The sequence below is a fragment of the Spermophilus citellus genome (assembly GCF_964194105.1).
Source record: "Spermophilus citellus genome assembly, chromosome: 18".
In the NCBI taxonomy this organism is placed as follows: Eukaryota; Metazoa; Chordata; class Mammalia; order Rodentia; family Sciuridae; genus Spermophilus; species Spermophilus citellus.
The window spans coordinates 147,643-174,326 of record NC_138200.1 but is presented as its reverse complement, the minus strand read 5'-3'; the positions used below and the strand labels follow the sequence as shown (position 1 = coordinate 174,326).

Genomic DNA, 26,684 nt, shown 5'->3' with positions numbered 1-26,684 from the left:
ATTCTCTCTCTCTCTCTCTCTCTCTCACTCTCTTTAAAAAAAAAAAAAAAAAAAAAAAAAAAAGAACGGATAGAGTGAAACTGTAGTGAGTGATTTGAGTGAAAAAATCATTTACCAGGGCAGAAGCGTGGGCACATTCTTTATTTCTCCCCGTGGACTGCATGAGTCGCCTCTTTCGCCCATAGCGACAGTGGGTTGGTATTGGTCTCTGCCCCCTCGTATTTCCCGAGTGCTGGACAGGTGGTCAGAGCTTCCAGGTTCCTTCGCACACAGCCTGGTATATGTCTGCTGTCAGGGGCCGGTAGGCCTGGACCCGGTTGTCCAGTATGAACACGGGGTCAATGATGACGCTCGCATCAAAGCCCTCACGCACCAAACGGGGCTTCACCAATTTGAACGTGCTGGTGATCTCCAGTGCCTCCTACAGGGCGGTGATGGTGACTACAACTGTGAAACTCCTCTGTGAAACCCTGGGCCGTGATCCCTCACCCAACTACTCCTGGCGGCCCGCCCTGGCTTACCTGGATACGGATGAAATGCGGGACAGCATATGCCGGGAGCCAAGCACGGACATGCTGATACAGCTTCTGCCCATCGAAAGTCTGGCCCGGAGCCAGCTGCACGGCAGCCATGCCCACCTTCCCCTCGCACCCTGGGAAGCACACTTGTCACTCTCGGCTGGCCCTCCAACCGGGCCCAGTTCTGCTCAGTGGCTGTGACACTGGGCATTAAACCCCTGTGTCACAGCAGTTCCCCTGGCAGAATCGAAATAACCACCCTCCGCCCACAAAGCTTTTGGAGGTTTAAAACAAGCAAACTCCTCGCACCTGGCACACACACGCCGTAGACATTCACTTCCTGCAGGAAGTCCACCTGCGACAGCACGCCCTCCACTTCCCTGGTGGAAACGTTCTCACCCTTCCATCTGCAGGGGCGGGAGGCAGGGCTTGGGACCACGCCCCCGGAGGCGGGAAGCCCCGCCTCCCCCTCAGCGCCGTCTCCCCGAGGCCCCGCCCCCAGCCCGGCCCCGACCGGAAGGTGTCTCCCAGGCGGTCCCGGAAGTAGAGGAAGCCTGCGTCGTCCAGGGCCAGGACGTCCCCGGTGTTGTAGTAGGCGTCGCCCCGGCGCCGCACATCCGACACCAGTTTCCGCTTCGACTGCTCTCGGGGCCCGCGATAGCCCAGAAAAGGGTGGCGGCCTAGGACCCGCGTCAACAAGAGACCGGCCTCCCCTGCAGGAGGAGGAGTATAAAGAGGGAGCCAGAACCTCGGCCGCCACCAGCCCCCGCCTGAGTTTCCCAAGGGTGGTGGACTCTTCACTGGCACAGGGAGGGGAGAGAAAGAGTAAAGACCCCGAGGAGACAGGGCCGGCAGACAGACGCGAAGGAAAGGGGCATCAGGGAACCCTGAGAAACAGGAAAAGGATGACAAGGAATGGGCAAGAAAAAAATGGCGGTGGGAAGAAAGACCTGGCCAGGTCCTTGCAAGGCCCCAGGAGAGAAGACAAGAAGGTACAGGACAAGGGACTGATGCCCAGGAGGCTGTGACCCCCCCACAGAAAGCTCGAGAAAACAACTCAGACACCTAGAGACCCCACAGTGAGAGCAAGAGCCTGAGGCAGGGAAGCTGGCCCCAGGTGGTAGTCAGACAACCCAGGGCCTGGAGATCAGATGAGGGCTGCAGACACCCCAGTTGGCACCGATCTCAAGGCTTTGGGCCGCTTGTTCCAGACGTGGAGGAGGAGACTACAAGTGTCCACAAGGGTGTCCACTCCTCCAACACCAGAGAAAACTACCTCCATACCTGGCTCCACAGGGATGCAGAAGCCCTGCTTGTCCCTCACAGGTTCCGCTGCCTCTGTGTCAAACTGCACAAGCTCAAAGGGAGACAGGACCTGGGGTGGAGGGCAGGGGGCATTGCAGAGGTCCTCTGGGGTCAGCCTCAAGGCCACTGTAACATGGGTGCCCTACCCACTCACTCGAAGGAGGCAATTTGTCTTGCCCACAGCCCCACAGTGCCCCGGATAGTTCACAAAGCCCATGTTGCCCTCCGTGGAGCCATAGAATTCCCAAATCCGAATGGGACCGAAACGCTGCTGGAAGGTTTCCCACACATCTGCCCGTAGTCCATTGCCCATTGCAAGACGGACTGTATGTGTTTGGTCCTCTGGTCGCTGCAAAGACATCACAAGAAGAGTGAGGAGGAGACAGTATGTCCAGGAACCTTTTCCCAGGGGAGGGGGGCTATGTTGGGTCCTTATCTTAGGAGTTATCCTGGGGGATGACCTGTAACTAGATCTACTTGGGGTTCTTTATTATTATTTTAGTTGTCAATGGACCTTTATTTTATTCATTTATATGTAGTTCTGAGAATCAAACCAGTGCCTCACACGTACTAGGCAAGTGCTCTACCACTGCGCTTTGACCCCAGCCCCTACTTGAGGTTTTTAAGGATATTTATTGCAGGTAACCTGTAGAAGTTACCTGAGAGCTTTGCCTCGGGAAAGTTAACTGGAGGTCACTCCTAGGTTGACTGGAGACCACATCCATCTGGGGGTCTTACTGGGGAGGAATATGTGGGGTCTCACCTGGGGGAAGTTACCTGGAACTCTGACCTGGCAGGGGTTACCTAAGGTAATCTAGAAGGGAGCCTTACCTAGAAGGTAATCTAGAATTAAGGTAATCTAGAAGGGAGCCTTACCTAGAAGGTAATCTAGAATTAAGGTAATCTAGAAGGGAGCCTTACCTAGAAGGCTTACTCAGGAACCTTTATTTGAAGGTAACCAGGGGAGTGACTTAAAGCCTCATCTTGAGCAGTTACCTGAAGCCTTTCTCTGAGTTACCTTGAAACTTAACTGGGAAGGATACCTGGGGATCTTGCCTAGAGATAGTTACCTGGGAACCATACCTTATTGCTCTGTATGAGGATGTGAGTTTACCCTTGAGCTACACCCTGTCTGAGCACTTTACATATATTTAATTCAAATAATTTTGACAATACTCCCTCAGGTAGGGGCTATTCTTATTTATATTTTTCAAATGATGACACTGGTAAACTCACCTGCCCAAGCTAATCAAAAGTTCCCCAACCTTGTGTATAATTCATTATCTGGGCATTTGCCCAGATAATGTTTTACCTGAGGAACCTTGCTAAGTTCAACACTTGAATTTTCTCAGGGTGCTGGAGATTGAACCCAGGGCTTCACACATGCTAAATGCATGCTCTATCTTTGAGCTACACCTCATAGGACCAAAGGTGCCACCACCAACTGTCGGGAGCTGCCATGTAGGAACCCAGAGCCCCTCAGCCTTGAGCGATGAGAAAGTGGAGATATGGCAAGCCAGCCGTGGGCTGTATGTGTGAACTATGAACCCCGAGCACACAAAGTGGCCTGAACCCACGTTGCCCCTCTGTTTGGGCGAGCTTCGCTCTGGTCTTCTTGCTGGCTCTGCCTATGATCCCCACACAGCTCATGAGATGGGCATGGCCTTCCTAGATGTCAGTCAGCCTGCTGACAGTAGACAACACAAAGCTAAACTCAACCCCCTGAAACCTGACCCCTGGCCTCACTTGAATGGCTTCTCCCCAATAAAGGGTTCAGCATGTGCCTCTCTCTCTTTCCACAGACCCCTAAGGTCAGAGGAGCCATCACAAGACCCAAAGAAAAAGGTATTTCTCTGTCTCTGTTCGATTATTTCATGCAGCCCAGTTCACCTGGAGTGACCTTGAGTGTTTAGTTGTGGGACGAAACAACCAACCCCTACCAGTACCTGAATCTTATCTAAGAATTGTACTTGGGATATTATCTGGGATTTCATGCCTGGAGTATTCAACATGAAACCTCATCCTAGAGCCTCACCTGGGGAACATTACACAGGTACCGCAGGATCTCGCCTACATACAGGATCACTGTCACACCATGCTGCCGGCAATCATTCCAGAAGCGGGAGGCAGAAAATTTGGGGGCCAGGACACAGGTGGCTCCTAGGAGGAAGAGAAGGAGTGAGTTTCAAATCATGCTTGCAAGTAACTGTGAGAAACTGCTTTGAATGTGTGATTGTGGCATGTTAGAAAATGGGACAATGTCAATCTCATTTCTGTGTCTTGGCCCAGCAGGACTACTCCCATGAGAAGAGTATAGGGAGGCCTGGATTCAAGTCTTGTTTCCAGAAGTGTGCAAAGCTCAGTACCTGGTATAAGGTAAACACTGCCAAATAAGGGCTGGCGATTAATTATTCTCAAATTTGATAAGTGAATGACTAGTAAAATAGAAGGGTAAGTGGGAGGATGGGTATGGTGGATGGGTGGAAAGGTGACTTGGTGGGTAGATAGATTGGATGGGGAATGCATGGATGGATGGGTGGGTGGTGGCAGGGGTGGGTGGGTACATGGTATGATGGGTGAATAGAAAGATGGATGGATAGGTGTGAGGGTGGATGAATGGACAGGTAAGTAGGTAGAGAGATGGATGGGAGAATGGGTGAGGAGGAAGGTGAGTAATTGGGAGGTTTGGTAGGAGGATATATACTATTGGCTGATGGCACATGGATTAGTGATAATATTTTAGGGCCACTGTGTTCACTCCAGAAAAGTGATTCTTCCCTCCCAATCCCTACATGACATCTGGTTCATCATCCTGCACCCAAGGGGTAGCTGCTTGTGTGCCTGGTGAGGTAACAAACGTGTCTTCTCTGAGACTGTGTTTTTTGGGGAAAGTAACCATGCTCTCTGTGAAAACACAACCCAGGTCACTGAAATTGGCAGTTTTGCTTCCAATCCCTAAGGAAACATCTGAATTGCAAAAGAAGCCACTAGGGAACCTTGATGGAGAGACTTCCCAGTCCATCTCAACCTCTCTAAGGCAGGTAACAGACATAAGTGCCCCCGGTGTGACAAATGAGGAATCACCAAGATTCTTGTCAGAAATAATAGAAATCAGTGCTGGGGGTGTAGTTCGGTGGTAGAGAATTTGTTTAGTATATATGAGTCCCTAGATTCAAGCCCCAGCATGTGAACAAATAGCAAAACAAAGCAGGAACTGAACCTAAAAAGCCTTTAGAAGGCCTTTCAATCTTACAGGAAATCTTGGAGGAAAGAGGAATGGACACCTAACAAGTAAAGGAAACACGGAGACTTTAACTGTAAAAAAGCAATTGGGGAGGGCTGTGGTTGTGGCTCAGTGACAGAGTGCTTGTCTGGTGTGTGTGAGGCACTGGGTTCAATCCTCAGCACCATATAAAAATAAATAAAGTATTATGTCCATCTACAACTAAAAAAAAAGGCAATTGGGGAAATTTGAATATGGACTTGACACAAAATAGTACTAAATGGTTATGTTTTTTTGTTTTTTTTTTAATTTAGAGACGGGGTCTGGCTAAGTTACTTAGGGCCTCACTGAGTTGCTGAGGATGGCTAAGTTGCTGAGCCCTGGTACCACAAAACAAACAAAAATTCTAGAATTTCCTCTAAAATAATCTGGAAAGAAGAGTACATATAGAAATAAAACTGGCACCATGTTGACAACTGTTGAAGGTGGGCAAGGATGTATATAAGACACCAGCAAACTATCTGTACTTTTGTGTGTTTGAAATTTTCCACAAGAAGCTGGGCATCATGGCACACACCTGTAGTCCCAGCTGCTCAGGAGGCTGAAGCAAGATATTCTCCTGAATCCAGGAGTTCAAGACAAGTCTGAGTGACTTAGCAAGCAAGATTCTGTCTCAAAAATACACATATTTAGGGGCTAGAGTTGTGGCTCAGTGGTAGAGCGCTCGCCTAGCACATGCAAGGCCCTAGGTTCAATCCTCAGCACCACATAAAAATAAATGAAATAAAGGTATTGTGTCCAATTACAACTTTAAAAAAAAGAATAAAAAAATACATATATTTAAGCCAGGCAGGGTGGCGCATGCCTGTAATCCTAGTGGCTCAAGAGGCTGAGGCAGGAGGATTGTGGTTCAAAGCCAGCCTCAGCACAGTGAGGTGCTAAGCAACTCAACTCAGTGAGAACCCTGTCTCTAAATAAAATCCAAAATAGGGCTGGGGATGTGGCTCAGTGGCTGAGTGCCTCTGAGTTCAATCCCTAGTAAAAAAAAAAAACAACCAAACATGTATTTCTGTGATAAAAATGTTTATATGGGCTGGGGATGTGGGTCAAGTGGTAGCGTGCTTGCCTAGAATGCGTGAGTTTGATTCTCAGCACCACATAAAAATAAAATAAAGATATTGTGTCCACCTAAAACTAAAAAATAAATATTTTTTAAAAATATTTATATATAAGCTAGACACAGGGGAACATGCCTATAGTCTCAGCGTCTGGGGAGACTAAGCCTGGAGGATTGTGAGTTTGAGGCCTGCATCAGCAAATTAGTGAGAATGTGTCTCAGAAGCAAAAATAAAAAGGATTGGAGTATAGCTCAGTGAGTTTAATCCCCAAGCAACACACACACACAGAACCTGGGGTACTGGGTAACCTATGGGGTTGTCGCCTGGACCACCCCACCCTGACACCCACTCCAGTGGTTCCACTGATTGGAGGGATTTTCAGAGAAGGGCTTACCAAGCTCTAAGCAGCTGAGGATCCCAACAACAAGCCCCATCACGTGGTACAAAGGCAGGACGTTGTAGACCACATCATCAGCTGTGGCCCCACAAAAGGGCAGCATCTTGGTCATCTGTAGCACACGCTCATGTGACAGGATGGCTGGCTTTGGGAGCCCTGGGGAAGGTAGGAGTGGGAGGTGAAGAGCCCCTCACAGAGGGGCAGCTCTCCAGTCAGGCACTGGGCTTAAGGCCTCAGAGGGGTCACGTAGGAATCTGAGGCTGAATTCCAATAGGGAGTAATAGGTAAAGACTAACGGTCAGTAGGGTTCCAGTTCTATTTATTGGACAGAGGCAGGATTTCTGCATTGACCACCCAAATCACACTGGGAATCAGAGTCAAGACCAGATGTCTGAATCAGAAGGCAGGTGTCAGAGGACAAGTGGCAGGCACAGGACATGTCAGGGTGGTGTCAGGTGAGAGTTCAGAGGCGGGGCTGGGGCTGCGGGGTCCCCTCACCGGTGGTCCCTGAGGTGTAGATGAACAGGGCAGGGCTTTGCCATGTGACCTCAGCACGCAGGTCAGCAGGCACTGGGTCAGAAGGAGCAGCCTCCAGGGCAGCCCCCAGAGCCCCCACACCTGGCGTAGGGGAGACATGACTGAGGTAGAAGCAGCGGATGTTCTCAGCCTGCAGCTCAGGAAGGACTTCTTCCAGGTTCTCTTTAAGATCTGCAGGAATGGCCAGAGGAAAACTGAGGCAAAGCTTACCTGTGAGGTCAAGCGGGGTACCCGAGACCCAGAGGCAGACAGCAACTAGCATTCTTGGGCAAAGAATTCCATAATTAGTAATTTTATTTCTTTTTTGCAAAGAAGGATTGAAACAGTAATATTGGAAAAATTACAACCATTGGCCCCAGGATTAGTTTCCAATTATGCCAACTTTTGACCCTAATTATCTGTGACATGAGCCGACGGGAGCAAAGGGCTCTCTTCCCACCCCCCCACCAGAACTTCTGACCTTCAGTCCAACCCTTGCTTTTATCCCCTTCCCTCCTCCACTGGCCCTGGGGCCCTCACCTGTGTCCACTACCAGCAGCTGTGCCCCAGAGCTCAGCACAGAGTGCACCAGGGGTGTCCCCCGGACATGTGGGTTGATCCAAGCCACTGGGCAGCCCAGTTTGGCCAGCCCCAGCCACACGGTCAGAGCAGGAATGGCCTGGGAAGTCAGTACCAGGAGGGCAGCTGGCTTCCTGACACCCAGGCCTGTGGGGTTGCCCAGCTCATTCTTAAGGGCCCATGCTGCCTGGCAGGCCTGGGCATCTAGCTCACCAATGGTGACCGAGCAGGCCCTGTGCCCTGTCCACACCAAGGACACCCGACCAGGTTGTGCTCTTGCTTGTCGCTCGAAGGCATCCACAAAGGTGTCGGGAGGCTGTCGGCTCAACTGTGTCCTGATGTTCCATCCTAGGTAGAGGATCTTGGCCAAGTAGGCCATATCTGCAGGCAGCCAGCGTAGCCCTGGGGGTGGCCGTGCAGGTGATAGAATCAGTGTCAGAAGCACAGCCACCAGGCTCAGCCAGTGGGACATCCAGGAGCTGATCCAGGGCTGTGCCAATACCACCAGGCCAAGCAGCAAGAAGCATGTAGGGTCTCCCAGGAGCCATCGCAGGGTCAGTGCCACAGCAGGTAGCCATATGGGCTGCTCCAGACCCCACAGCAGTAGCAGCAAGAACAGCAGAAAGGCCAGCCACTGCCTGATACCCATGGCACCAGCTCTGTCCTTGGAGAAGTGGCTGTGGAATGCACTCTCACCTCTGTCCCTGGGTTTCCTGGCCTTGGCCTCCTGCCCTCAGAGCAGCCTGTCCACCCCTCCCCCAGATGATGGCCCAGGCACTGACAGTGGCTGCTCCGCCCTCAGCTCTGTTCCTCCTATTTGTTTTCTCTTCCTGGTCTTGTGTATAGTCCCAGCCCTTCTTGCCTGCCTATCCCCCTCTCTGCTGTAGGCCTTAGGGCCTCCAGGTCTCTCTTCTTGAGCACAAATGCCAGTCTCCTTTCTGCTTGTCCTGCTTGTCCAGTTCTCTTTCCAGTGTGGGGACAAGTATATGGAGTACTGCATACACGGCGTACGTTAAAGGTGTTTGAGCAGCAAACCACTCACCCCATAGGCACAGCCCTGGGTGTGAGGCCCTGTGCTGCAGTCCCTGTGCTTGCTCCATGGCCCACTCCTAGATTGGTCGCTGCAAGGACAGTTGGCAGAAATTGCATTGGTGGCTGCCTGTCATCTGCTTAGCTACTGCCTGACTACATATACATGGTAACTGTGCAATAAAATCAGACCTGCTTCCGGCTTGGTCTCCGGAGGTCTTGATTAGCGACTCTGCAGCCACCCTCTATTCTATCCTGTTCCATGGACCTCCTTGCTGGACGAGAGAGCCCACGCATTCCAGGGCTGGGAACTGCCTCCTTCCCCTTCCATCCATGCTTACTATATTCCAGGCATTTGGGAGACAGTCAGAAATCCCAGCACTGGGAGTGTTTCACTCAAGTCAAATGGAAAAGCTTCCGATGCTCTGCCGATGTCACTGGGTGGTCCTCCTGCAGTACTCACTAACCCCTTGGGGAGATGAGGTTCTGCTGGGTTAAGCCTTTTGTTCCCAGTGATCAGGCATCCCTAACCTCCTGCCTGCCAGGTGCACAGCAATAGCTCAGAAAATAAACACCTGCAATGCCTGAATTCAAGCCTAGCTGTCCACCACAGGCCTGCACTGGGACTCTGCCTCACCTCCACATCAACAGGGATTGAGCTTGGGGTTCAGAAGTTTAATTGTTCCTGTGATGTGTGGTTTCCCCTTGCCTCTGGAGGCAGTGACAAGTAGGACTAAGGCATGGCCCTTCTGGCTGTAACCCCCTCCACTGGATCCAAATCCTTAAAGCAGGGTACCCAATCCAGGAGCTGTCAGTGCACTGGAGGTGGGAGAAGGGGGAGTGGGACCCCTCTGGGTTGGCAGAGGTCTGATGCAAGGTCCTGTGACATCATCCTAACTTGGGTGGCCACCTTCATCCACCCAGCCCTAGGGTCTCTGGCTGCTCTTGCACCTTCCCCCAGGGCCAACTAATTCACACTGCACTCTAGTACTTGGCACCCGGGAACAAAGGTAGGTATCCTGGGCTCATATACCCTCAAGCAGCCTGGCTCCAAAGGACCCCCTGGGTGAGTTTTGTGGTCCCCCTCATTTCAGATGGAGGGCCTGGCCTACAGCTCTGAGTGAACTGACCTTCAGTCGTATATGCAACTCACTCTAGATACCCAGAACAGAATCCCATGGCAGGGTGCTGCCCAGAAATGTGGATGCCGAAGCCTGATGTTCCTAGCCCAGCCAGTCTACAATGGCAGTATGCACTGACCAGAGTCTTTTATTATAAAGTGAGAAGTGAGAGTTCCAAGGTCTGACCTATTCCATGATGGGTCCATCTGGGCTTTCTCAGGCCCTGGATGAGGAAGGGGTAGTGCCAAGTGGGGCCCAGGGATATCATTCAACCAATATTCAGACAGAGCTGTATCCCGACCCTACAGCTAATGGGAGGCACGTGCAAATCAACACCAGAGATTTAAACCCTGGACCCAGTTCCTAGGGCCTGTGTGCCTACTTTCAGACTGGAAATGGTCCAGTTCTTAGTGGCCAGGTCTCTGACTGTCCCCTTTGTGGACCTTGCCCTACCTAGAGGGTCCAAGGACGTGGAAGAGAGGAGTGACCGAGCAGGCCCTGTGCCCTGTCTACACCAAGGCTGGGCCCCAGGTTCAGTCTGGAGAAAGGGATAGGGCAGGGAAGAGTGGAGTGGTGGTGAAGGAAGGCAGCAGTAGCCAACTGCTGTGGGGCGCAGTCGATTCTTGGTGGGTGTAGCCAGATCCCGCGTCAGGTCGCAGGGTGCGCAGCCAGATGGCGCTCCAGCAGCGCTCTGTGCGAGAAGACCTTGCCACAGGCGGGGCAGGGAGCACGCTCCGGCCGGTGTGTGCGCATATGCACATTGAGGGAGCTCTTCTGTGTGAAGCGCTTGGCGCAAACTGCACATTGGAAGGCGCGCACGCCAGTGTGTGTGACCATATGCTTGAGCAGGTAGTCGCGCAGCGAGAAGGATCGCCAGCACACTGCGCACTGGTGTGGCTTCTCACCTGGGGACAAGGAGGGCAGTACACATGCGTCAGACCACTCAGCTCTCCCAGGCACCTGTTATGGCAGGGGCTCTGGTCCTCTCCCCTCCCTGAGTAGCCATTACCCCCCAGGATTAAGTGCCTGTTAGGGAAACTTCCCAATTCTGGAGTCCTGCTCCACAGGGAGCCCCTCTCCTGGACCCACACCTTCATCCAAGGGTGCCATTGTCTGGCAGGTATGCCCCAGCAGGGAACCCTGCCCTGGAATATCCACTTGTGTCTGGACTCCCCACTAGGAACTCCCCGGACTTTCAGGACCTTCCTCCCTAACACTGGGCCTAGATAGGTAGAGCCTTCTGAACTCTCTGACTGCTAATCACTATTCTTTTTTCCTTTTATTTATTTTTTTTTAAATTTTATTTTGTGGATTGAGTCCAGGTGCGCTGTACAGCTGAGCTGCATCTCCAGCCCTTTTTTTCTTGGGGGGGGGGGGGGCGGTGTACCAGGGATTGAACTCAGGGACCCTGGGCCACTGAGCCACATCCCCAGCCCTATTTTGAATTTTATTTAGAGACAGGGTCTCACTGAGTTGCTTAGTGCCTCACCATTGCTGCAACTGTCTTTGAACTGGAGATCTTCCTGTTTCAGCCTCCCCAGCCACTAGAATTACAGATGTGCACCACGGTGCCCGGCCAACCTTTTTAATGTATTTGAGATAGTGCCTCACTAAATTGCACAGACTAGCCTTGTGATTCTCCTGCCTCAGCCTCCTGAGTTGCTGTAAAGAGGTGTGCCACTGCACCCTGCTTTGCCAGCTACTATTTTAAGGACAGTCTAGTAAGGCCCAGCATGCCTACACAAGGAGAGATCAGGACACATCTGCCCCTTCCTGCTGGAATCCCCAGTCAGAATCCTGACTGTTGCCACTACACTGTCCCCAGGGTGAGAGGCTGCACGCATCACCCTGGACTGCAGGGGAGGCAGACTGTGTTGGGCCCTCCAGTCATCATGCACTGACAACGTCTATCTCAGTACCAAGGGACTGCAGGGCAGCGGCTGCTGGGGTGGGGTGGGGGTGACTGTCTCCAGACCAACCAGGCTTGGGCACTGGGCTTAGGTCACACATGTCTTGCCAGGTTGGCACTACCTTGGAGTCCTGGCAGCATTCTGCATGCCCATCACCCAGCTCCCTTGTGTCGGGTAGGATAGCTTCCCTATCCTCCCAGGGCAACCAGATGGAGATTTTGAACTGTGACATCTCGGTCACTCCCCAACTGAGACAACACCGACAGCTTTCCCACGCCTCAAAGTCAAATCCCAAGTTCTGGCCCCTGAAGAGCCTCTGGCTTCAGTCCCACTGTAATGGTTTTGGTTTTCCTGACAATGGTCAGCTCTGCCGGCTGGCCAGCTTTTGCTTTTCATACTCCTGTCCCAACCCAGTCCCCGAGAAACAACCTTACCCCGGACCTACCCACCACCACCCCAGGCCACCTTCCTGCTCTACTGCTCCCTGGCCCTGAGGAGACACCTCCCTGGCCAAGATCAGAAGGAAGTTCCCCATGGTCTTTGAGGCCTGGTTCCCCTGGGGGCCTGTGCGGTTCACATACTGTGGCCATGTCTTCTAAAACTCTAGCCCAAAGGGCTACTCCTCAGCCTTCATTCAGCTGCCCCTCTGCCAGCTTCCCCCACTCTTCCTAGGTCAGGGAACACACCTGACTGTACCTCAAGCCCCAACCACCTAGTGAACAGCTGGAGAGATGTAGGAGACTACCTGGAGCTCTACCCCCATACCCCAATCCCTGCTCCATCTCTCCTGCCCCCCTCCAGGCCCCACCACAAACTTTTCAAAGGCCTGGACTTATAGGTGTGCACCCTAATCCAGGCTCAGGATTCCCCATCCCCCAAAACAGGAGGGGAAGACACAGGCAAGAGTACCTATTACTCACGAGACTCCCCCCCCACATGCCTCATATTTGGAGGGTTCAATTTCCAGCCCCCCTGGGGTAACACAGAAGCAACAAAACCACATCAGTGCCCAACTGCCCCTAGGGCTTGAATCTCCAGTGACCAAGGGACTGAGAAAGGTGGCCCTCCCGGATCCCCTTGGCTCACCAGAATGGATGAACATGTGCTTGGTGTAGTTTTTCCGAGAGCTGAACGTCTTACGGCAGTGACTACACTCGTAGGCAGGCTGCTCTGCTCCGGGAACACGTACAGGGGTACCTGAAGGGGCACTGGCAGGCACCACAGGCGGGGCCAGGGCTTCCCCAAGCTGAGTGCTGGGGGCGGCCTCAGGCTGGAGTGCAGGGTAGAAGGTGGATGTGGGTGCAGGAGCTGGCCCTGATGGTGCAGGAGGGGTTGGCTGGGGTGGCCCCGGCGTGCCCAGGTGAAAGGGGAAAAGTGCTACAGGCATTCCTGAGGTTTTCACGCCAGGCACACGGGGTCCTGCCAGGGAGCAGTCGGGTGGGGCAGGGGTCTCAGCAGGACAGCCTTCTGTGGCAGTGCCACCCTCCTCGTGCCAAGCAGATACATAGCTTTCTGGAAACACATCCTCGGCCACCACAGCCCCTCGAAGGAAATCTCTGCCTGCACTGCCATAGTCAGTGAGGCCAGCAGAGGCAGGTGGGTCCTCTCGAGCGCTGTCTGCAGCAGCAGTGAGGAAGCCAGTTGCACAGTCAGGGAAAGAAGGGGGCGCCTGGCCCTCACCTGGGCCACCACCTTCACCATCCTCGCCGTCGGTTTCGCCATCGGTGTCCTCCTCATCCTCACCTCTATCCTCAGGGACTGGAAGTACTGGGTCTGCATCAGGACCCTCTATCTTGGCTGGGAGTGCAGGCAGCTGAAGACGTGCAGGCTGGCGTTGCTTGCGGCTATGTGCTGCACCAGGGTGCCCCAGGGGTCGTGCAGCCAACAAGTGACGCAGGCGGTGGCGCAGCTGTGCAGGTGCCAGCGGTGGGGGCACCGGTGCTGGCAGGGGGGCTGGTGCAGGGGTTCCTGGGGCACGAGCACGTGCGATGATCTGTGTGCACTCATCTATCACTGTCTGGATGCGAAGCACTGACGCAGCTGTGAGCACCTGCAGAGCCTCACCCTGTGCCACCACAAGGGAGCCGCTATAGAGGAACTCAACCAGCTGGCGCACAGTCTGTGCAGGCACCACTGGTGGTACACGGATCTCTGAGTGGCCAAGCAGCAGCTTGTCCTGAAAGAAGGGGGAGCCTGCAGCCAGCACGCAGCGGTGTGCTCGCAAGGAAGCCTCACGGATGCGCACAGTTACATCACAGAAGTGCCCACCAAGCCTCTGTCCATTGAGGGTCTCAAGCAGTGATCGAGAAAAGTTCTGCAGGTGTATATGGTGCACTGCCTCCGCAGCCGCCATCTACATAGGACAACAGAACCGGGAGAGGAGGTCAGCCCAGGACTCTCCTCTCCCAGTGTTCAGGGCAGGGCCAAGGGTGCACTGCACTCTAGACCTTGCCCACCCCATATCTCCCCAGCATCCCCTCACAGTCCTGGTTCACAACACACAGGACTCAGCCACCTCAAGTCTTCTTCTGCAATGCCCTCTGCCTCCACAGCCCCCAACATCCCTCTGGAAAAGGGTTAGGCATATCAGTTCCCAGGTGCTCCCCCAACCCTGAAGGTGCAGGGTTTACCTCCTCCTCTTCTTGGCCCACTCCACCCCAATTAAAATATCCTTAAGTAGCCAGGTGCGGTGGTGCATACCTGTAATCCCAGCCACTGGGGAGGCTGAGGTAGGAAGACCTCAAATTCAAAGCCGCCTTGGCAACTTAGCAAGGCCCTAAGCAACTCAAGGAGACCCCATATCTACATAAAATATGAAAAGGGCTGGGGATGTGGGTCAGTGGTTAAGTGCCCCAGTCTGAATATGTAGCTCTGTGTAGAAGAGCTAGGAACCCCCATTTAGGACCAGCTGCCCTGCCTCACTTAGCAGATCCTCATACAGAAACACTAGCCAGTGTTCATTCAGCTAGTTGTGGCCCCCACTCTGCCTGTTTTTCTTTTTTTGGTCTTCCCTTTCCTACTTCTCAATCTTACTGCAGCTAATTTCCTGTGCTGACCCAGGAATGCTGCACCAGAATGGGGTTACATTAACTGGAAAATGCAGGTCTTCACAGGTGGCACATCTGCCTCCTGGTCAGATCCATTTGGAGTATGCCTGGTCACATAGAAGTGAAGGTAGAAAGATGGTCAACAGCTGGGCAGGTGCCCCAGGGTGTGTGACATAGAGAGGCGTTATATATGGACCATGTGACTGGATGGGTAAGGGTGAAGTACCAGTAGGCCACAGCCGGTGTGAAGCCATGTAAGGAGCATGGCTGAGCAATCCTCATGCTTCTTGTGAACTGTGACCCTATGATCCAGGCACTGCCCAGCCTCAGTCACCAGAAGGGGGGGGGGGTACCCCCAGGGGATTCTGAGAAATTGCTACTTCACCCATCAAGCAGGTGTCCAGAGGGCCTGTTTTTCTGTCTATGGAATAGGATAGTTTACTCTGGTCATCTTACACCCAGAATGTACAGATTTCTGGTCTAAGAGGGAGAATCGACAAACCCTGAGACTGTCTACTCTCCACCAACTTGTCTCTCCAGGGTCATAACCCCGGAGTGGAGCCCCACTTAATCCTGCCCCTATACCCTAAAGATCTGTTGGGGGTCTCAGTCTCAACTCTTCCCTCCCCATTTGCAAAAATCATCTTCCAGCAAGACCCCCAAGCCACTAGGCACCAGTTACCAATGAAGTAACATTGCTGGTTCCCTCCACATCCGCCACCTCCAGGTTTATTCCCCAACACATCAGCCAGAGGGAGCCTGTACGGACCTAACAGACCAGGCCCCTTCTGATCTCAGAACCCTCTAAGGCCTTGAATTAATTCCTCAAAGCCAAGCCTTTGCATCTACAAAGGCTGGTCTCCGCCAGCCGCACCATTCTTCAGGGTATAGGAAAGGAGGGCGGGGCACAAATCTGTGCACCAACCCGCGAGGCCTGAACCCTTTCTTTTTCCAGCCCGCCCCGCCCTGCTCCCTGAAGGGCTCTGATTCCACAGCCCAGAGGCAGCGGGGCGGTCCTGGATTCCTCCCAACAAAGGCCCACCCTCCTGGGGCTGGCGTCGCACACTCGTAGCCAAGTCTTCGCCCACGCGCTTGACTCCAAGAGCCCTGTCCCGCCCTGGGCACCACTGCTGACGCCCTACCCTGCGCGCTGAGCCGCCTCTCTGACCCGCTGCGACCGCACGCGCTGCAGCCCCCGCCACCCCAGGTTCCCCCCCGCTGCACCCTGGCCGGCGAGGAGCTCCGATCCTGCAGCGCCCTCTCGCGTTCGCAGCGTGCGCTCCGAGCCCAGCCCCGGTGCCCCTCCCCTAGCACGTCCCGGCCTCCCTGCCGACCCTGCGGCAGGGGGATGCCCGCCCGACCCCACCTCCGACTCCTGGCCCTGCAGTGGCCGCCTCCTGCTCACCAACTCCCAGGCCGCACTTCCGGGCCAGAACGCCGGCGGAACCCCAGGCCGCGGCCGTGGCAGTGCAGGCGGAGCGCGAGGTCGCAGCACGTTTCCTGAGTTTTTGTGGATCTTTGCCGCCGCCGCCAGGCCGCACTTCCGGCTCTCGTCAGGGTTGGAAACAAACCAACAAACCAAACATCGCTGAAGCCGGGGCGGCTGCGACGCGAGGGATCTAGGACCCGGGCACGCTTCCGGCGTCGCCCTGGTGACGGGTGGGGGCGGGGCCAGAGCTGTCACTCAGCTCGCATTCTGCCCGGCTGAAAACGGCACAGGGAAACTGAAGGTGGGGCCTAGCTCTGCTGTGCAGGCCTGTCACCCCAGCCACGTGGGATTGCAGGTTCGAAGCCAGTTGGGCAGTTTAGTGAAACCCTAGCTCAAAATAAAAGTAAAAAGGTTGGGGATGTCACTCAGCGGTACCACGCTCTCCACACTTGCACAGCATGCCTGCAAACCCCAGAAACAACAACAGGTCTAGGCCTGGTCGCATTGTTCACACTCTGCACCCTCCAATTGGCCTGCCCACCCCCCGACACACTGGATCTGTTCCTATTTGAAAACCCCGCTCATCTCAGGTCCCTTGCTGGAGCCCACCTGGAGGTTGGCTCAAGTCATTTTCTCCATCTGTAGCACCCTTTCACATAGCTTAGATGTCCTCAGCGTCCTCCCTGACTTCAAACCAACCTGCATCTTTTGTCCAGGGGGTTTGCCAGGGTGAAAGATCATCTATGTCTTTCAACTTGGTGCCTTCTGCTCTAACACAGGAACAGGCAGATGCTTCACCCTTCCCTGGCTTTCACTTAGCTTGACCCTGCAGGATTCTCCACGATTTTGTACCTAAATACCCAGAAACTGTAAAAGTGATCATATTATCTGAGTAATTACACTGCATGGTGAGAGGGGCTGTGTAGTTGTAATTAAGGTTATTAATCAGCTGATCTTAAAATAGAGGATGAACCTTAATTATTTAGGTAGTTCCAAGGTACTTTCCGGGGTTCTGAAAGTCAAAAGAGAAAGAGCCTTTGAAGGTAAAGAGTGCCAGATGATGGAATGCAAGACTGGAAGTCTGAGAAGAGCCCTGGACAAGAGCCAGCAGGAAAACAAAGCCCTCAGTCCTGCAGCAGCATGGAACTGGATTCTGCCAACCATCTGAATGAGCTGGAGTAAGTAGATTCTTCCCCAGAGCCTCCAAGTAAGAGCCCCCTGGCCAACACCTCAGTTGCAGCTTGTGAGACCCAGAGCAGACAACCTGTGGTATGGTGAACTGAAAAAGACAATGCTTTAAGCCACTGAGTTTGTGGTCTTGTGTTACAGTAGCAGTAGAAAAGAAGTACCCTCGGGAGACTCAGGGCCTCCACACAGGAAGAATCTGTTTGTTCTCCTGTCTGATGAACACAAACCCTTCACCTCCCTCTTATCAAACGCTTCATTTCTGCCTTTCCAACAGTCATCAGGCACCTCACAGAGGAGCTGTCACTACTCCATCCTACAAGCACTGGGCCTTGGGGTAAAAGTGAGAGGCTTGACTGGAGGAGGCCCAGCTGAGTTTGGGAAGGGCAACTGCAAGGGTGGTGGAAGGAGGGTAGTCTCCCTTGGGCAAGGCAGGTGGAGGAACTATGGGCTGAGTTGCAGAATGGTAGTGTGGAGAGAGGCATGTCCCACCGGCATGTAAAAGGGACTACAGGGAAGACAAAGGACCTACCTGTTGGGAAAAGTATAAACGGCAGCCGTACCCCAGAGAAAAAACCCCAACATGGCGCCTAAGGACTTCTCCTTCCTACCTTCTTCTTCTCTGCAGTGGCGCGAAAAGTTCCCGCCCTTGTGAACTCTCCCGCCGGCGCCAATTTCAAACCTCGCTGGCGGGGAACCTTAGCCCCAATGAGAACTAATGCCTGGGCGCGGGAACTCATATCTGGAAGAACTTGCCAGTAAACGGGTGGCCTGCCATTTATCTAAGCCCTACCATCTCCCCTTTAGTTCTATATAAGCACATAGCTTTTTGCAATAAAATTGGAATTCTCCCGGCGAAGTGTCTTTGCATGGGGAATTCTTTCACTACCTAGGCGGCAAACTCAGAAGGTCTGCCCAATCGACTCAAGGTAAGAAGGAGAAAGCCCAAGTAGCTTCAGCAAAGGTCTCAGCCCTGAAGGAAGAGGTCTGGTGATTGAGAAAGACGTGAAGATGGAGGACCTGGCCCAGGAGGTCAGGAGGGGTCTGGGTGGGAAGAACCAAACACTGACCACTCTCAGGCAGTCAAGGGCACCCAAGAACTGTGGCCTCCAGGGTCACCAGCCTGAAGCAGATATTTATTTTGCTTCTTTTTCCCAAGACCTTATTGTAGTGGTTGTACTTTCTTGCTTTGCACTAGATACTGGAAATTGAATTGGGGTGCTCAACCACTAAGCCACATCCCCAGTCCTTTTTTTATTTTTATGAGACAGGGTCTCACTAATTTGCTGGCCTCAAACTTGTGATCTTCCTGCCTCAGTCTCCCTAGGATTACAGACATGTGCCACTGAGCCCAGCTCATGTGAGTGTTCTGAGGAATGAATGAGTGCAGTAGAGGACACCAGTTTAAGGAACCAGGGAAGAGCTATGTGGCCTGTAAATATTGAAAATCTGAGGCCAGGCCCAAGATGGGAGAAGTAGGTACCAAACAGATCTGAAAGGAGTAGAAGAAATTGAGCTCCAGCATGACTGGGCTCCCTGAGCTGATGTTAGACCAGGACACAAGAAAAGACCAGTGACTCCAATTAAAATCAAATTAAAGCAAGCTTATTATTTCGATTGGCTGGGTTGCCTCTCCCACCCCAAACCGCGGGAAACAAGACAGCAACAGCAGCTTTCCTGCAGCCCAGCTTTATAGCCCAGAAAGTTACACAAAGGGGGGTTACAGATAACAGAGCTCTGACAAGCATCACACTAATGGTAGTTTACATTTTTTGCTGACCCCAACATCAGAATTTATGAGGACCATTAGAGCCTCAGAGAGGGTTGTTATTTGGCCAGAGAAAGCCAATATTTATGAGGTGTCACTAAAGTTTCAGAGAGGGCTGCTATCTGGTCAGAGAGCCAGGCAGGGGTGAGTTCAAGGCCCGGGCAGGCATTCCAAGCAGGTTCAGAATTTTTTTTTTTTTTTTTTTTTTTTAAATATTTATTTTTCAGTTCTCGGCGGACACAACATCTTTGTTGGTATGTGGTGCTGAGGATCGAACCCGGGCCGCACGCATGCCAGGCGAACGCGCTACCGCTTGAGCCACATCCCCAGCCCCAAGCAGGTTCAGAATTTGCAGTAATTTACAGTAAAGCCAAAATGATCTTTTCATGGCTTTGTGGCGAGATGGCTCCCAATTTTTAAGAAAAGATCAGGTTGGGGCTGGGGATGTGGCTCAAGCGGTAGCACGCTCGCCTGGCATGCGTGCGGCCCGGGTTCTGATCCTCAGCACCACATACAAACAAAGATGTTGTGTCCGCCGGAGAACTAGAAAATAAATATTTAAAAAAAAATTCTCTTTATCTTTAAAAAAAAAAAGAAAAGAAAAGATCAGAGTTGGGTCTACCACTGACTGAGGCATGGATCAGTGGACAAAGGCATCCACCAAGGCATCCTCCAGGGCCCCTTAGCTGTGTCTGTTCACAGCCTCTCTCCATCCTGCATCACTACCAGGCGAGCTCATCATCCAGGGTCACCCTCTCTGGCTATTACTGTCTAGAAGAAAAAACTAATACCCAAGTCTCATTCTGTGAGCCTGGTCTGTGCCAGATGTGGGATGCAGGTCCCAGGATTCAGGATTCATGGAGCCTGCTCATCATGCTCCATGGAAACTCCTCCCCATATGAGGCAGATGGGGGTAGATTCTGAAAGGGGACTCTGGCAAGGCAAGTAGCAGCAGAGGAGGGTTGAGCCACAGAGGAAATAAATGGGAACCTCAAGACTTGAGTTGATATTCCCCACGGACCTCCTAATAATGTAGTTTGGAGTCCCAGGAGAGTTCTGTGGAGGTGGTAGAAGCAATGGGTGGGACTAGGCTTGGTGCCTTTAGCATTTACCAGAAAAGTAAAGGCATCCAGAGATTAAGAGTCCACTGAGAGGGGTGGAGGCAAAGAATGTCTTAAAGTTAGAAAAGGTTTAAAGAGCTTTCATATGTAAAAGAGCAACTCAGGAAAGACCTTCACTGGATGCCCAGGGGCTAAGAATTCCCTGCCCCTAGGATGTGGGCCTGAAGCCTTCACACCCTTAGATGCTACCTTTCGTGCCTCCAGACAGCTCTGTCAGTTCAAGTGAATAATTCAACCATCCTTGGTAAAATTTACCCTGTGGTGTAGCCTCACCACCCTCCATTTCCATCCTTCTGGTGGGCTCCCTTGACCCATTTACTGTGAGTGGCTGTCCCAATTCCTGTTCCCCACTAATATAACTTCACTACCACTTTGCACATTCTGGGCAGTTCACATCAATCACGCAATACAGTCTTGGTCCCTGCCCTTGCTGTCTCAGTCACTTTCCTTTGGGCTCCTGGGCCACCTAGATGTTGTTAATCTTGTCAGCTTACACTATTCCATTCAGGAGCATCTGGTCTGAGAAGTGGTTCACTACCAAGGTGAGCAACTGAGCAGCCACAACCAGCACAGTAGGAAAAGCCACGTGTACCACACCTGACCTCAGTCACTCCCTCTCTGCCCATTGTGTTGAAGCTGTTGGTTAAGTCTCTTCTTTTAACCAAAAAACATCTATAATAAACAAGGATTGGTTCCTAGAGGCCCATCTCCAGGAACTTCCTCACTACTTAGCATACCTGGTACACATGCCCATGGACCCTGACAGGTAGGGGGCTTTGGCCCTGCCAGGCCTTCTCCCAGGCTGCTCAGGCCCTTGCCTCTGGTGGACCCACAGGCCCTGGTGGACCCACAGGCCCTGTCCCAGCTTTTTTCCTCCCTTCCCCTTCCCTTTCCCCTTCCTCTCCCTTCCCCCTCCCCCTCCTCCTCCTCTTTTGTTATTCTTGTTGCTGTGCTAGGGATTTAATCAAGTTGCATCCTGACCACCAAGCTACATCCTCAGGCCTTGATTTTTTTTTTTTTTTTTTTTTAAAGAGAGAGGGAGACAGATAGAGAATTTTTTTTTTTTAATATTTATTTTCTAGTTCTCGGCGGACACAACATCTTTGTTGGTATGTGGTGCTGAGAATCGAACCCGGGCTGCATACATGCCAGGCGAGCGCAGCTTGAGCCATATCCCCAGCCCTAGAGAATATTCATGTTACATTCCAGAAAAGAAGTTGTCTACATTTTGCCCATGTCCTGACACTTTCTGTGAAGGTGAATTTAAAGGTAATGGACTAATAATCTGGTAGAAGAAATTTCAAGGAAGCACAGCATTCAGGCCTAGGTGGCCTGAGTGTTGCTGGCAGACTTTAGCTAGGTTTACTGTGAGAATTGGAAGCAGAGAGATTTGAAAAACTTTGTTGGTCAAAGAATCGCAGGTAAAATTGGGGCCAAGGAATTTACTGTAAAGAGGGTCATCAATAAAGAGAAGTTAAGTACTTTGCTGAGACAAAGGAAAGATACCCTGAGGGCATCTCAGGAGTCAGCAAAACCACACCCATTGCAGGCTTAAGGGTGTAGAAATGAAAACTTGTTTGAGAGACCTTGGACCTATGCTTGCATAGGGTGGCCTAGAAAGAAGTTTCCCCAGGATTCATTTCACTGTGTTTGATTGTCCAGGCATTCAGAGGTCACTGCAGTAATGGTCTAAGGGGGCCAGGCTACAGCTTGAGCTGACTTCAGACCTCAGCATCATTCACAGGGTGCTAGTTCTGCATGGATGCAGGACGCTGGAATTAAGGGGTGCTGGAAGTTTACACCGAAATTTCAGAGAAAGGCCTGGGAGGCCAGGGAAAGTGCAGCAGGTTAGAATCACTGCGGGCAGCCCCTGAAAGATCAATGCAGAGGCTCTGAGAAGGAAGCCAAAGATGCACTGCAGACACTCTGGATTAAGAGATGCCAACAACATGGAACATCTGCTGGGGGAAGAGGCTGGCTGTGGACAGAGCCAGCTTAAGAGAAAGGCCATTTGGACTGCAACTGGCAAGATCATAGGGGTGGAGCTGCACAAGCCCTTTGAAGATCATATTTTGCCCTCATGCGTACTGAATACAGAACTTGGAGCTACAGGACTTGTTTACCTAGCTGGATTTTGGTCTTGTGTTAGACCCATCACTTTTTTCTATGCCCCCATTTCTTCCTTTTGGAATAGGGATGCTTACTTTGTGCCAATATATATTAGATATATGCAACTTGCCTTTGATCTTTATAGGGGCTCATAATCAAAAGTTTGCCTTGAAAAAAAAAAAAGTTTGCCTTGAGCCTCAGATGAGACTTTGGACTTGGACTTTTAGGCAAAACTGGAGCTGTTAAGACTATGGGGACTCTTGAAAATGGACCACATGCATTTTGCATTATGAAATGGACATGAGTTTTGGGGACCCAGAGGTGGAATGTTATGGTTTGGATGAGCTATCCCCCAAACTGTATGTTAATACAGGAGTTGAAATGATTAGATTATAAGAACTGTAACATAATCTGTGGGTTAATTCATTTGATGGATTACTAATTTGAAAGTACTTCTTTACTGGGTAACTTCAGTTACTGGTTAGCAGGTGTGGTGTGGCTAGAGGAGGTAGGTTACTAGGGATGTGGTTTGAGGATTATACATTTTTGTCCCTGGCTCCTCCCTCTCTCTCTGTTTCCTGGTCACCCTGGGCCTTAAGCTGAGGAATTTTCCTCCGCCATGCCCTTCTGCTGTGATGTTCTACCTTACCTTAAGCCCAGAGCAATGGAGCCTGCTGACTATGGTCTGAACCTCTTAAATCATAAGCCAAAATAAACTTTTCCTCCTTTAAAAAAAATATATTCATTTTTTAGTTCTCGGCAGACACAACATCTTTGTTTGTATGTGGTGCTGAGGATCAAACCTGGGCCGCCGCACGCATGCCAGGCGAGCGCACTACCGCTTGAGCCACATCCCCAGCCCCTCCTCAGGCCTTGATTACTTTTTCAGTACTGGGTATTAAACCCAGCACCTTGTGCATGCCAGGCAAGTACTCTACCACTGAATCACATCCTCCACCTTTTTATTTTTATTTTTATTTTGAGACAGGGTCTCACTGATTTGCTCAGGTTTTCCTTGAACTTGTGATCCTCCTGCTTTAGCCTCCAGAGTGGCTGGGGGGAAAGTAACCATTTTATTTTTATTTATTTATTTACTTACTTATTTATTTTGGTACAAGGAATTGAACCCCAGGATGCTTAACCACTGAGCCACATCCCCAGCCTTTTTTATATTTTATTTGGAGACAGGATCTGCTGAGTTCCTCAGGGCCTCGCTGAGTTGCAGAGGCTGGCTTTGAACTCACAATCCTCCTGCTAGGATTACCCAAGCTGCTAGGATTATAATCCTGTACCATCGTGCCCAGCTGCAAGGATTCATAAGTTTAAATTGAATGTCATTATGAGTAGTGGGATAAAATTCCAGCTGTCCTGCTTGGGACATGAATTGTTCCTTTGTCTGACATTTAGCAATGTACACATCCTGCCCCTTAGTTGTCCATAGCTATCTTGGTTATCACTGTGCTTGTGTTCACATAATTTTGTTTTGTGTAAAAATTGCCCCAAAGCTCAAGATTAGTGATGCTGATGCTGGATACAGTGGTGCAGGCCTGTCATCCCAGTAGCTTGGGAGGCTAAGGCAGGAGGACCACAAGTTTGAGGCCAGCCTTAGCAACTTAGTGGGGCCCTAAGCAACTTAACTTAAAAAAGTCTAAAATATAAACAAAAATACAGACTGGGGTTGTGGCTTGGTGTTAGAGTTCTTGCCTAGAATGTGTGAGGCACTGGATTCAATTCTCAGTACCACATTAAAATAATATATAAAATAAAATAAAGGAATTGTGTCCATCTATAACTAAAATAAATAAATAAAAATAAATTAAAAATAAAGGGCTGAGGATGTGGCTCAGTGTTTAAATGCCCCTGAGTTCAATCCTCAGTACAAAAAAAAAAAAAAAAAAGAGTATTAATGCTGACAATTTTATTACAGAATATTATTATAATTGTTATTTTTTGGGGGCTGGGGATGTGGCTCAGGTAGCGCACTCGCCTGGCAGGCACGGGGCGCTGGATTCGATCCTCAGCACCACATAAAAATAAATAAATAAATAAAATAAAGATGTTGTGTCCACCGAAAACTAAAAAATAAATATTAAACAAAATTCTCTCTCTCTCTCTCTCTCAAAAAAAAAAAAGTATAATTGTTCTTTTGTATTAATTTCTGCCCAATGGACAAATTAAATTTTATGATAGGTATGTACATCTGAGTATGCTCTGCCTGCTCAGGTACCCAAGGCAACCATATTAATACCAGGAGCCTCCTGTGTAAACATAAGTAGATAATTCAGGCATGCCCTGGGGAATTTGGCTTGAGAAATTATGTTTTTCATATTTTAGCATCTAATTATCAGGATGCATCCTTCTATAAGCAAGAGCTGGGGCCATGTGTTCCCCTGAAATAGAGTTCCCTTCGGAAAGGCAAGATTGATGCCAAGTTCTCAGAATGAGGAGTAGCTAAAAGGCAGCATCATATGGTAGCAGATGGGTATATGTTTCAGACTCTGTTTTGCAGTGCTGGGGCTCAACATACTAGACAAAAGCTCTACCACTGAGCCATATCCCCAGCCCTTTTTATTTTTTGAGACAGAGTCTCTCTAAATTGCCTAGACTCTCCTTGAACTTGCAGTTTTCCTGCTTCAGCCTCCAAGAACCTGAGATTACAGGTGTGCCCATGGCTCCCAGCTTGGTCACAGTTCTTTCTGATGCTGAAGTTGTATCCTCAAATTTCGCTTCTGTGTCCTTTTAACATATCCCTACCATTTTGAGGCATGTCTTAACTTTATTTCGTATCAAGGTATTTCAGATTCACCTCAGACATTGCCTGGAATCCTCGAATATGCCTTCTTTCCCAGGTGCCCTGCTTCCTCTCTGCAGGGGAAAGTACAAAACTTGGTGTCTACTGTCCCTTTCTATCCTTGCCCTTCATGGAAGACATAGCTTCTTTGGGAAGGCAGTAGACAGAAGAGGTGAAGACACCCCATAGGTCCAGGAGTGGGTTGGATTCATACAGGCTAAGGTGCTCTGATGGACCACTTTTCTTCTCTAGAATTGGGTTTCCCATCTGTGATATAGCAACTGCACTAAACTGAAAAGGACTCTAATTCCTGGAACCTTTTTTTTTTTTTTTTTTAAAGAGAGAGTGAGAGAAGAGAGAGAGAATTTTTAATATTTATTTATTTATTTATTTTAGTTCTCGGCAGACACAACATCTTTGTCAGTATGTGGTGCTGAGGATTGAACCGAGCGCGCTACCGCCTGAGCCACATTCCCAGCCCCTAATTCCTGGAACCTTTAAGTGTTACTTTATTAGAAATAATGGTCTTTGCAATAATGATTAAGTATCTTGAAAAGGGGACATCATCAGAATTATTTGGTGGGCCCTAAATGTAAATTGACATGCATTCTTATAACAGAGAGGCTGTGAAAATATAGACTCACAGTTCTAGAAGTGAAATCTAAAATCAAGGTGGTGGCAAGGTAGGTTTGATTTTGAGGATTCTTCTCCTGGCAGATTGCAGTGGGAGGTGAGAGCTCTCAGATCTTCTTCTTATAAAGACATTCATCTCATCATGAGGCCCCCACCCACTTGACTTTATCTAACCCAATTATTACCCAAAGGCTGCATTTCCAAATACTATCACATTAGGAATTAGGGCTTTACCACATGAATGACTGGGGACATAATTTAGTCCATACCACTGAAACGCAGAAGAAGATGCATTTGGAGTCAGAACCCAGATTTGAAGATGGTGGTGTTAAAGATCAGAGTGATACAATCACCAGCTCAGGAATGCCTAAAGCTACCAGAAGCTGCAAGAGACAGAGATAATCTTCTTTTGGCTTCCAGAAGTGTGAGAGACCAATTTTTTGTTTCAAGCTATCAAGTTTGTGGTAGTGTTAGAGAAGCCACAAGAAATGAGTGGAGGAACCACAGAGATTCCAAAGAGTTCATTTAAAGAGCCAGTGCTTTCTCCAGCAACCTACAGGGACAATAATCTTTCGTTTTCCACCTTACTCCCACCTATACATTACCAACATGAAACCTTGAAATGGCAATCAGATATGCCTCCCTCTGCTAAAACCTGCCAGCTCCTCATTACAACTTGAGAAATACTCAATCAAAAACTGTGTATGATACTGCACATAGTAACTGCATTTATATCAATACAAGCAGGAGGGAAACCCAAATGCAGTCAAAGGAAGTGCAGGCTGGGCCTGCTTGTATCCCTAGCTATTTGGGAGGCTGAAGCCAGAAGACTGCTTGAGCCCAGGAGTTCAAGTCCAGACTGGGCAACACATTAAGAGACAGTTT

At 50.6% G+C, this 26,684-nt stretch overlaps 2 protein-coding genes across 5 annotated transcripts in view; both read right to left on the bottom strand.

Annotated features, from left to right (window-relative positions):
- Nucleotides 1-124: 124 nt before the first annotated feature.
- SLC27A5 (solute carrier family 27 member 5) lies at nucleotides 125-8,305 on the bottom strand (the record flags this gene model as incomplete). The annotated part of the gene is made up of 10 exons (XM_081274408.1): nucleotides 125-421; nucleotides 522-652; nucleotides 828-925; nucleotides 1,033-1,231; nucleotides 1,803-1,893; nucleotides 1,978-2,172; nucleotides 3,859-3,983; nucleotides 6,559-6,717; nucleotides 7,060-7,269; nucleotides 7,618-8,305. The coding sequence occupies 10 exons, from the start codon at nucleotides 8,303-8,305 to the stop codon at nucleotides 245-247; spliced, it is 2,073 nt and encodes a 690-aa protein (XP_081130534.1). The 3' UTR covers nucleotides 125-244.
- A 42-nt stretch (nucleotides 8,306-8,347) lies between these two features.
- Nucleotides 8,348-26,684, bottom strand: part of ZBTB45 (zinc finger and BTB domain containing 45) — a 26,783-nt gene continuing 8,446 nt past the window's right edge. For 2 of the 4 annotated variants that reach the window (XM_081274417.1, XM_081274416.1), the window contains exons 3-4: nucleotides 12,803-14,069; nucleotides 8,348-10,711 (exon numbers count right to left, since the gene is read on the bottom strand). In XM_081274417.1, coding sequence (XP_081130543.1) covers nucleotides 10,455-10,711; nucleotides 12,803-14,069 — 1,524 coding nt within the window. In that variant the 3' untranslated portion in view covers nucleotides 8,348-10,454. Of the gene's footprint in view, nucleotides 10,712-12,802; nucleotides 14,070-16,129; nucleotides 16,402-26,684 lie in introns of those variants that run through there. The other 2 variants (XM_081274418.1, XM_081274415.1) reach the window with 2 other exon arrangements.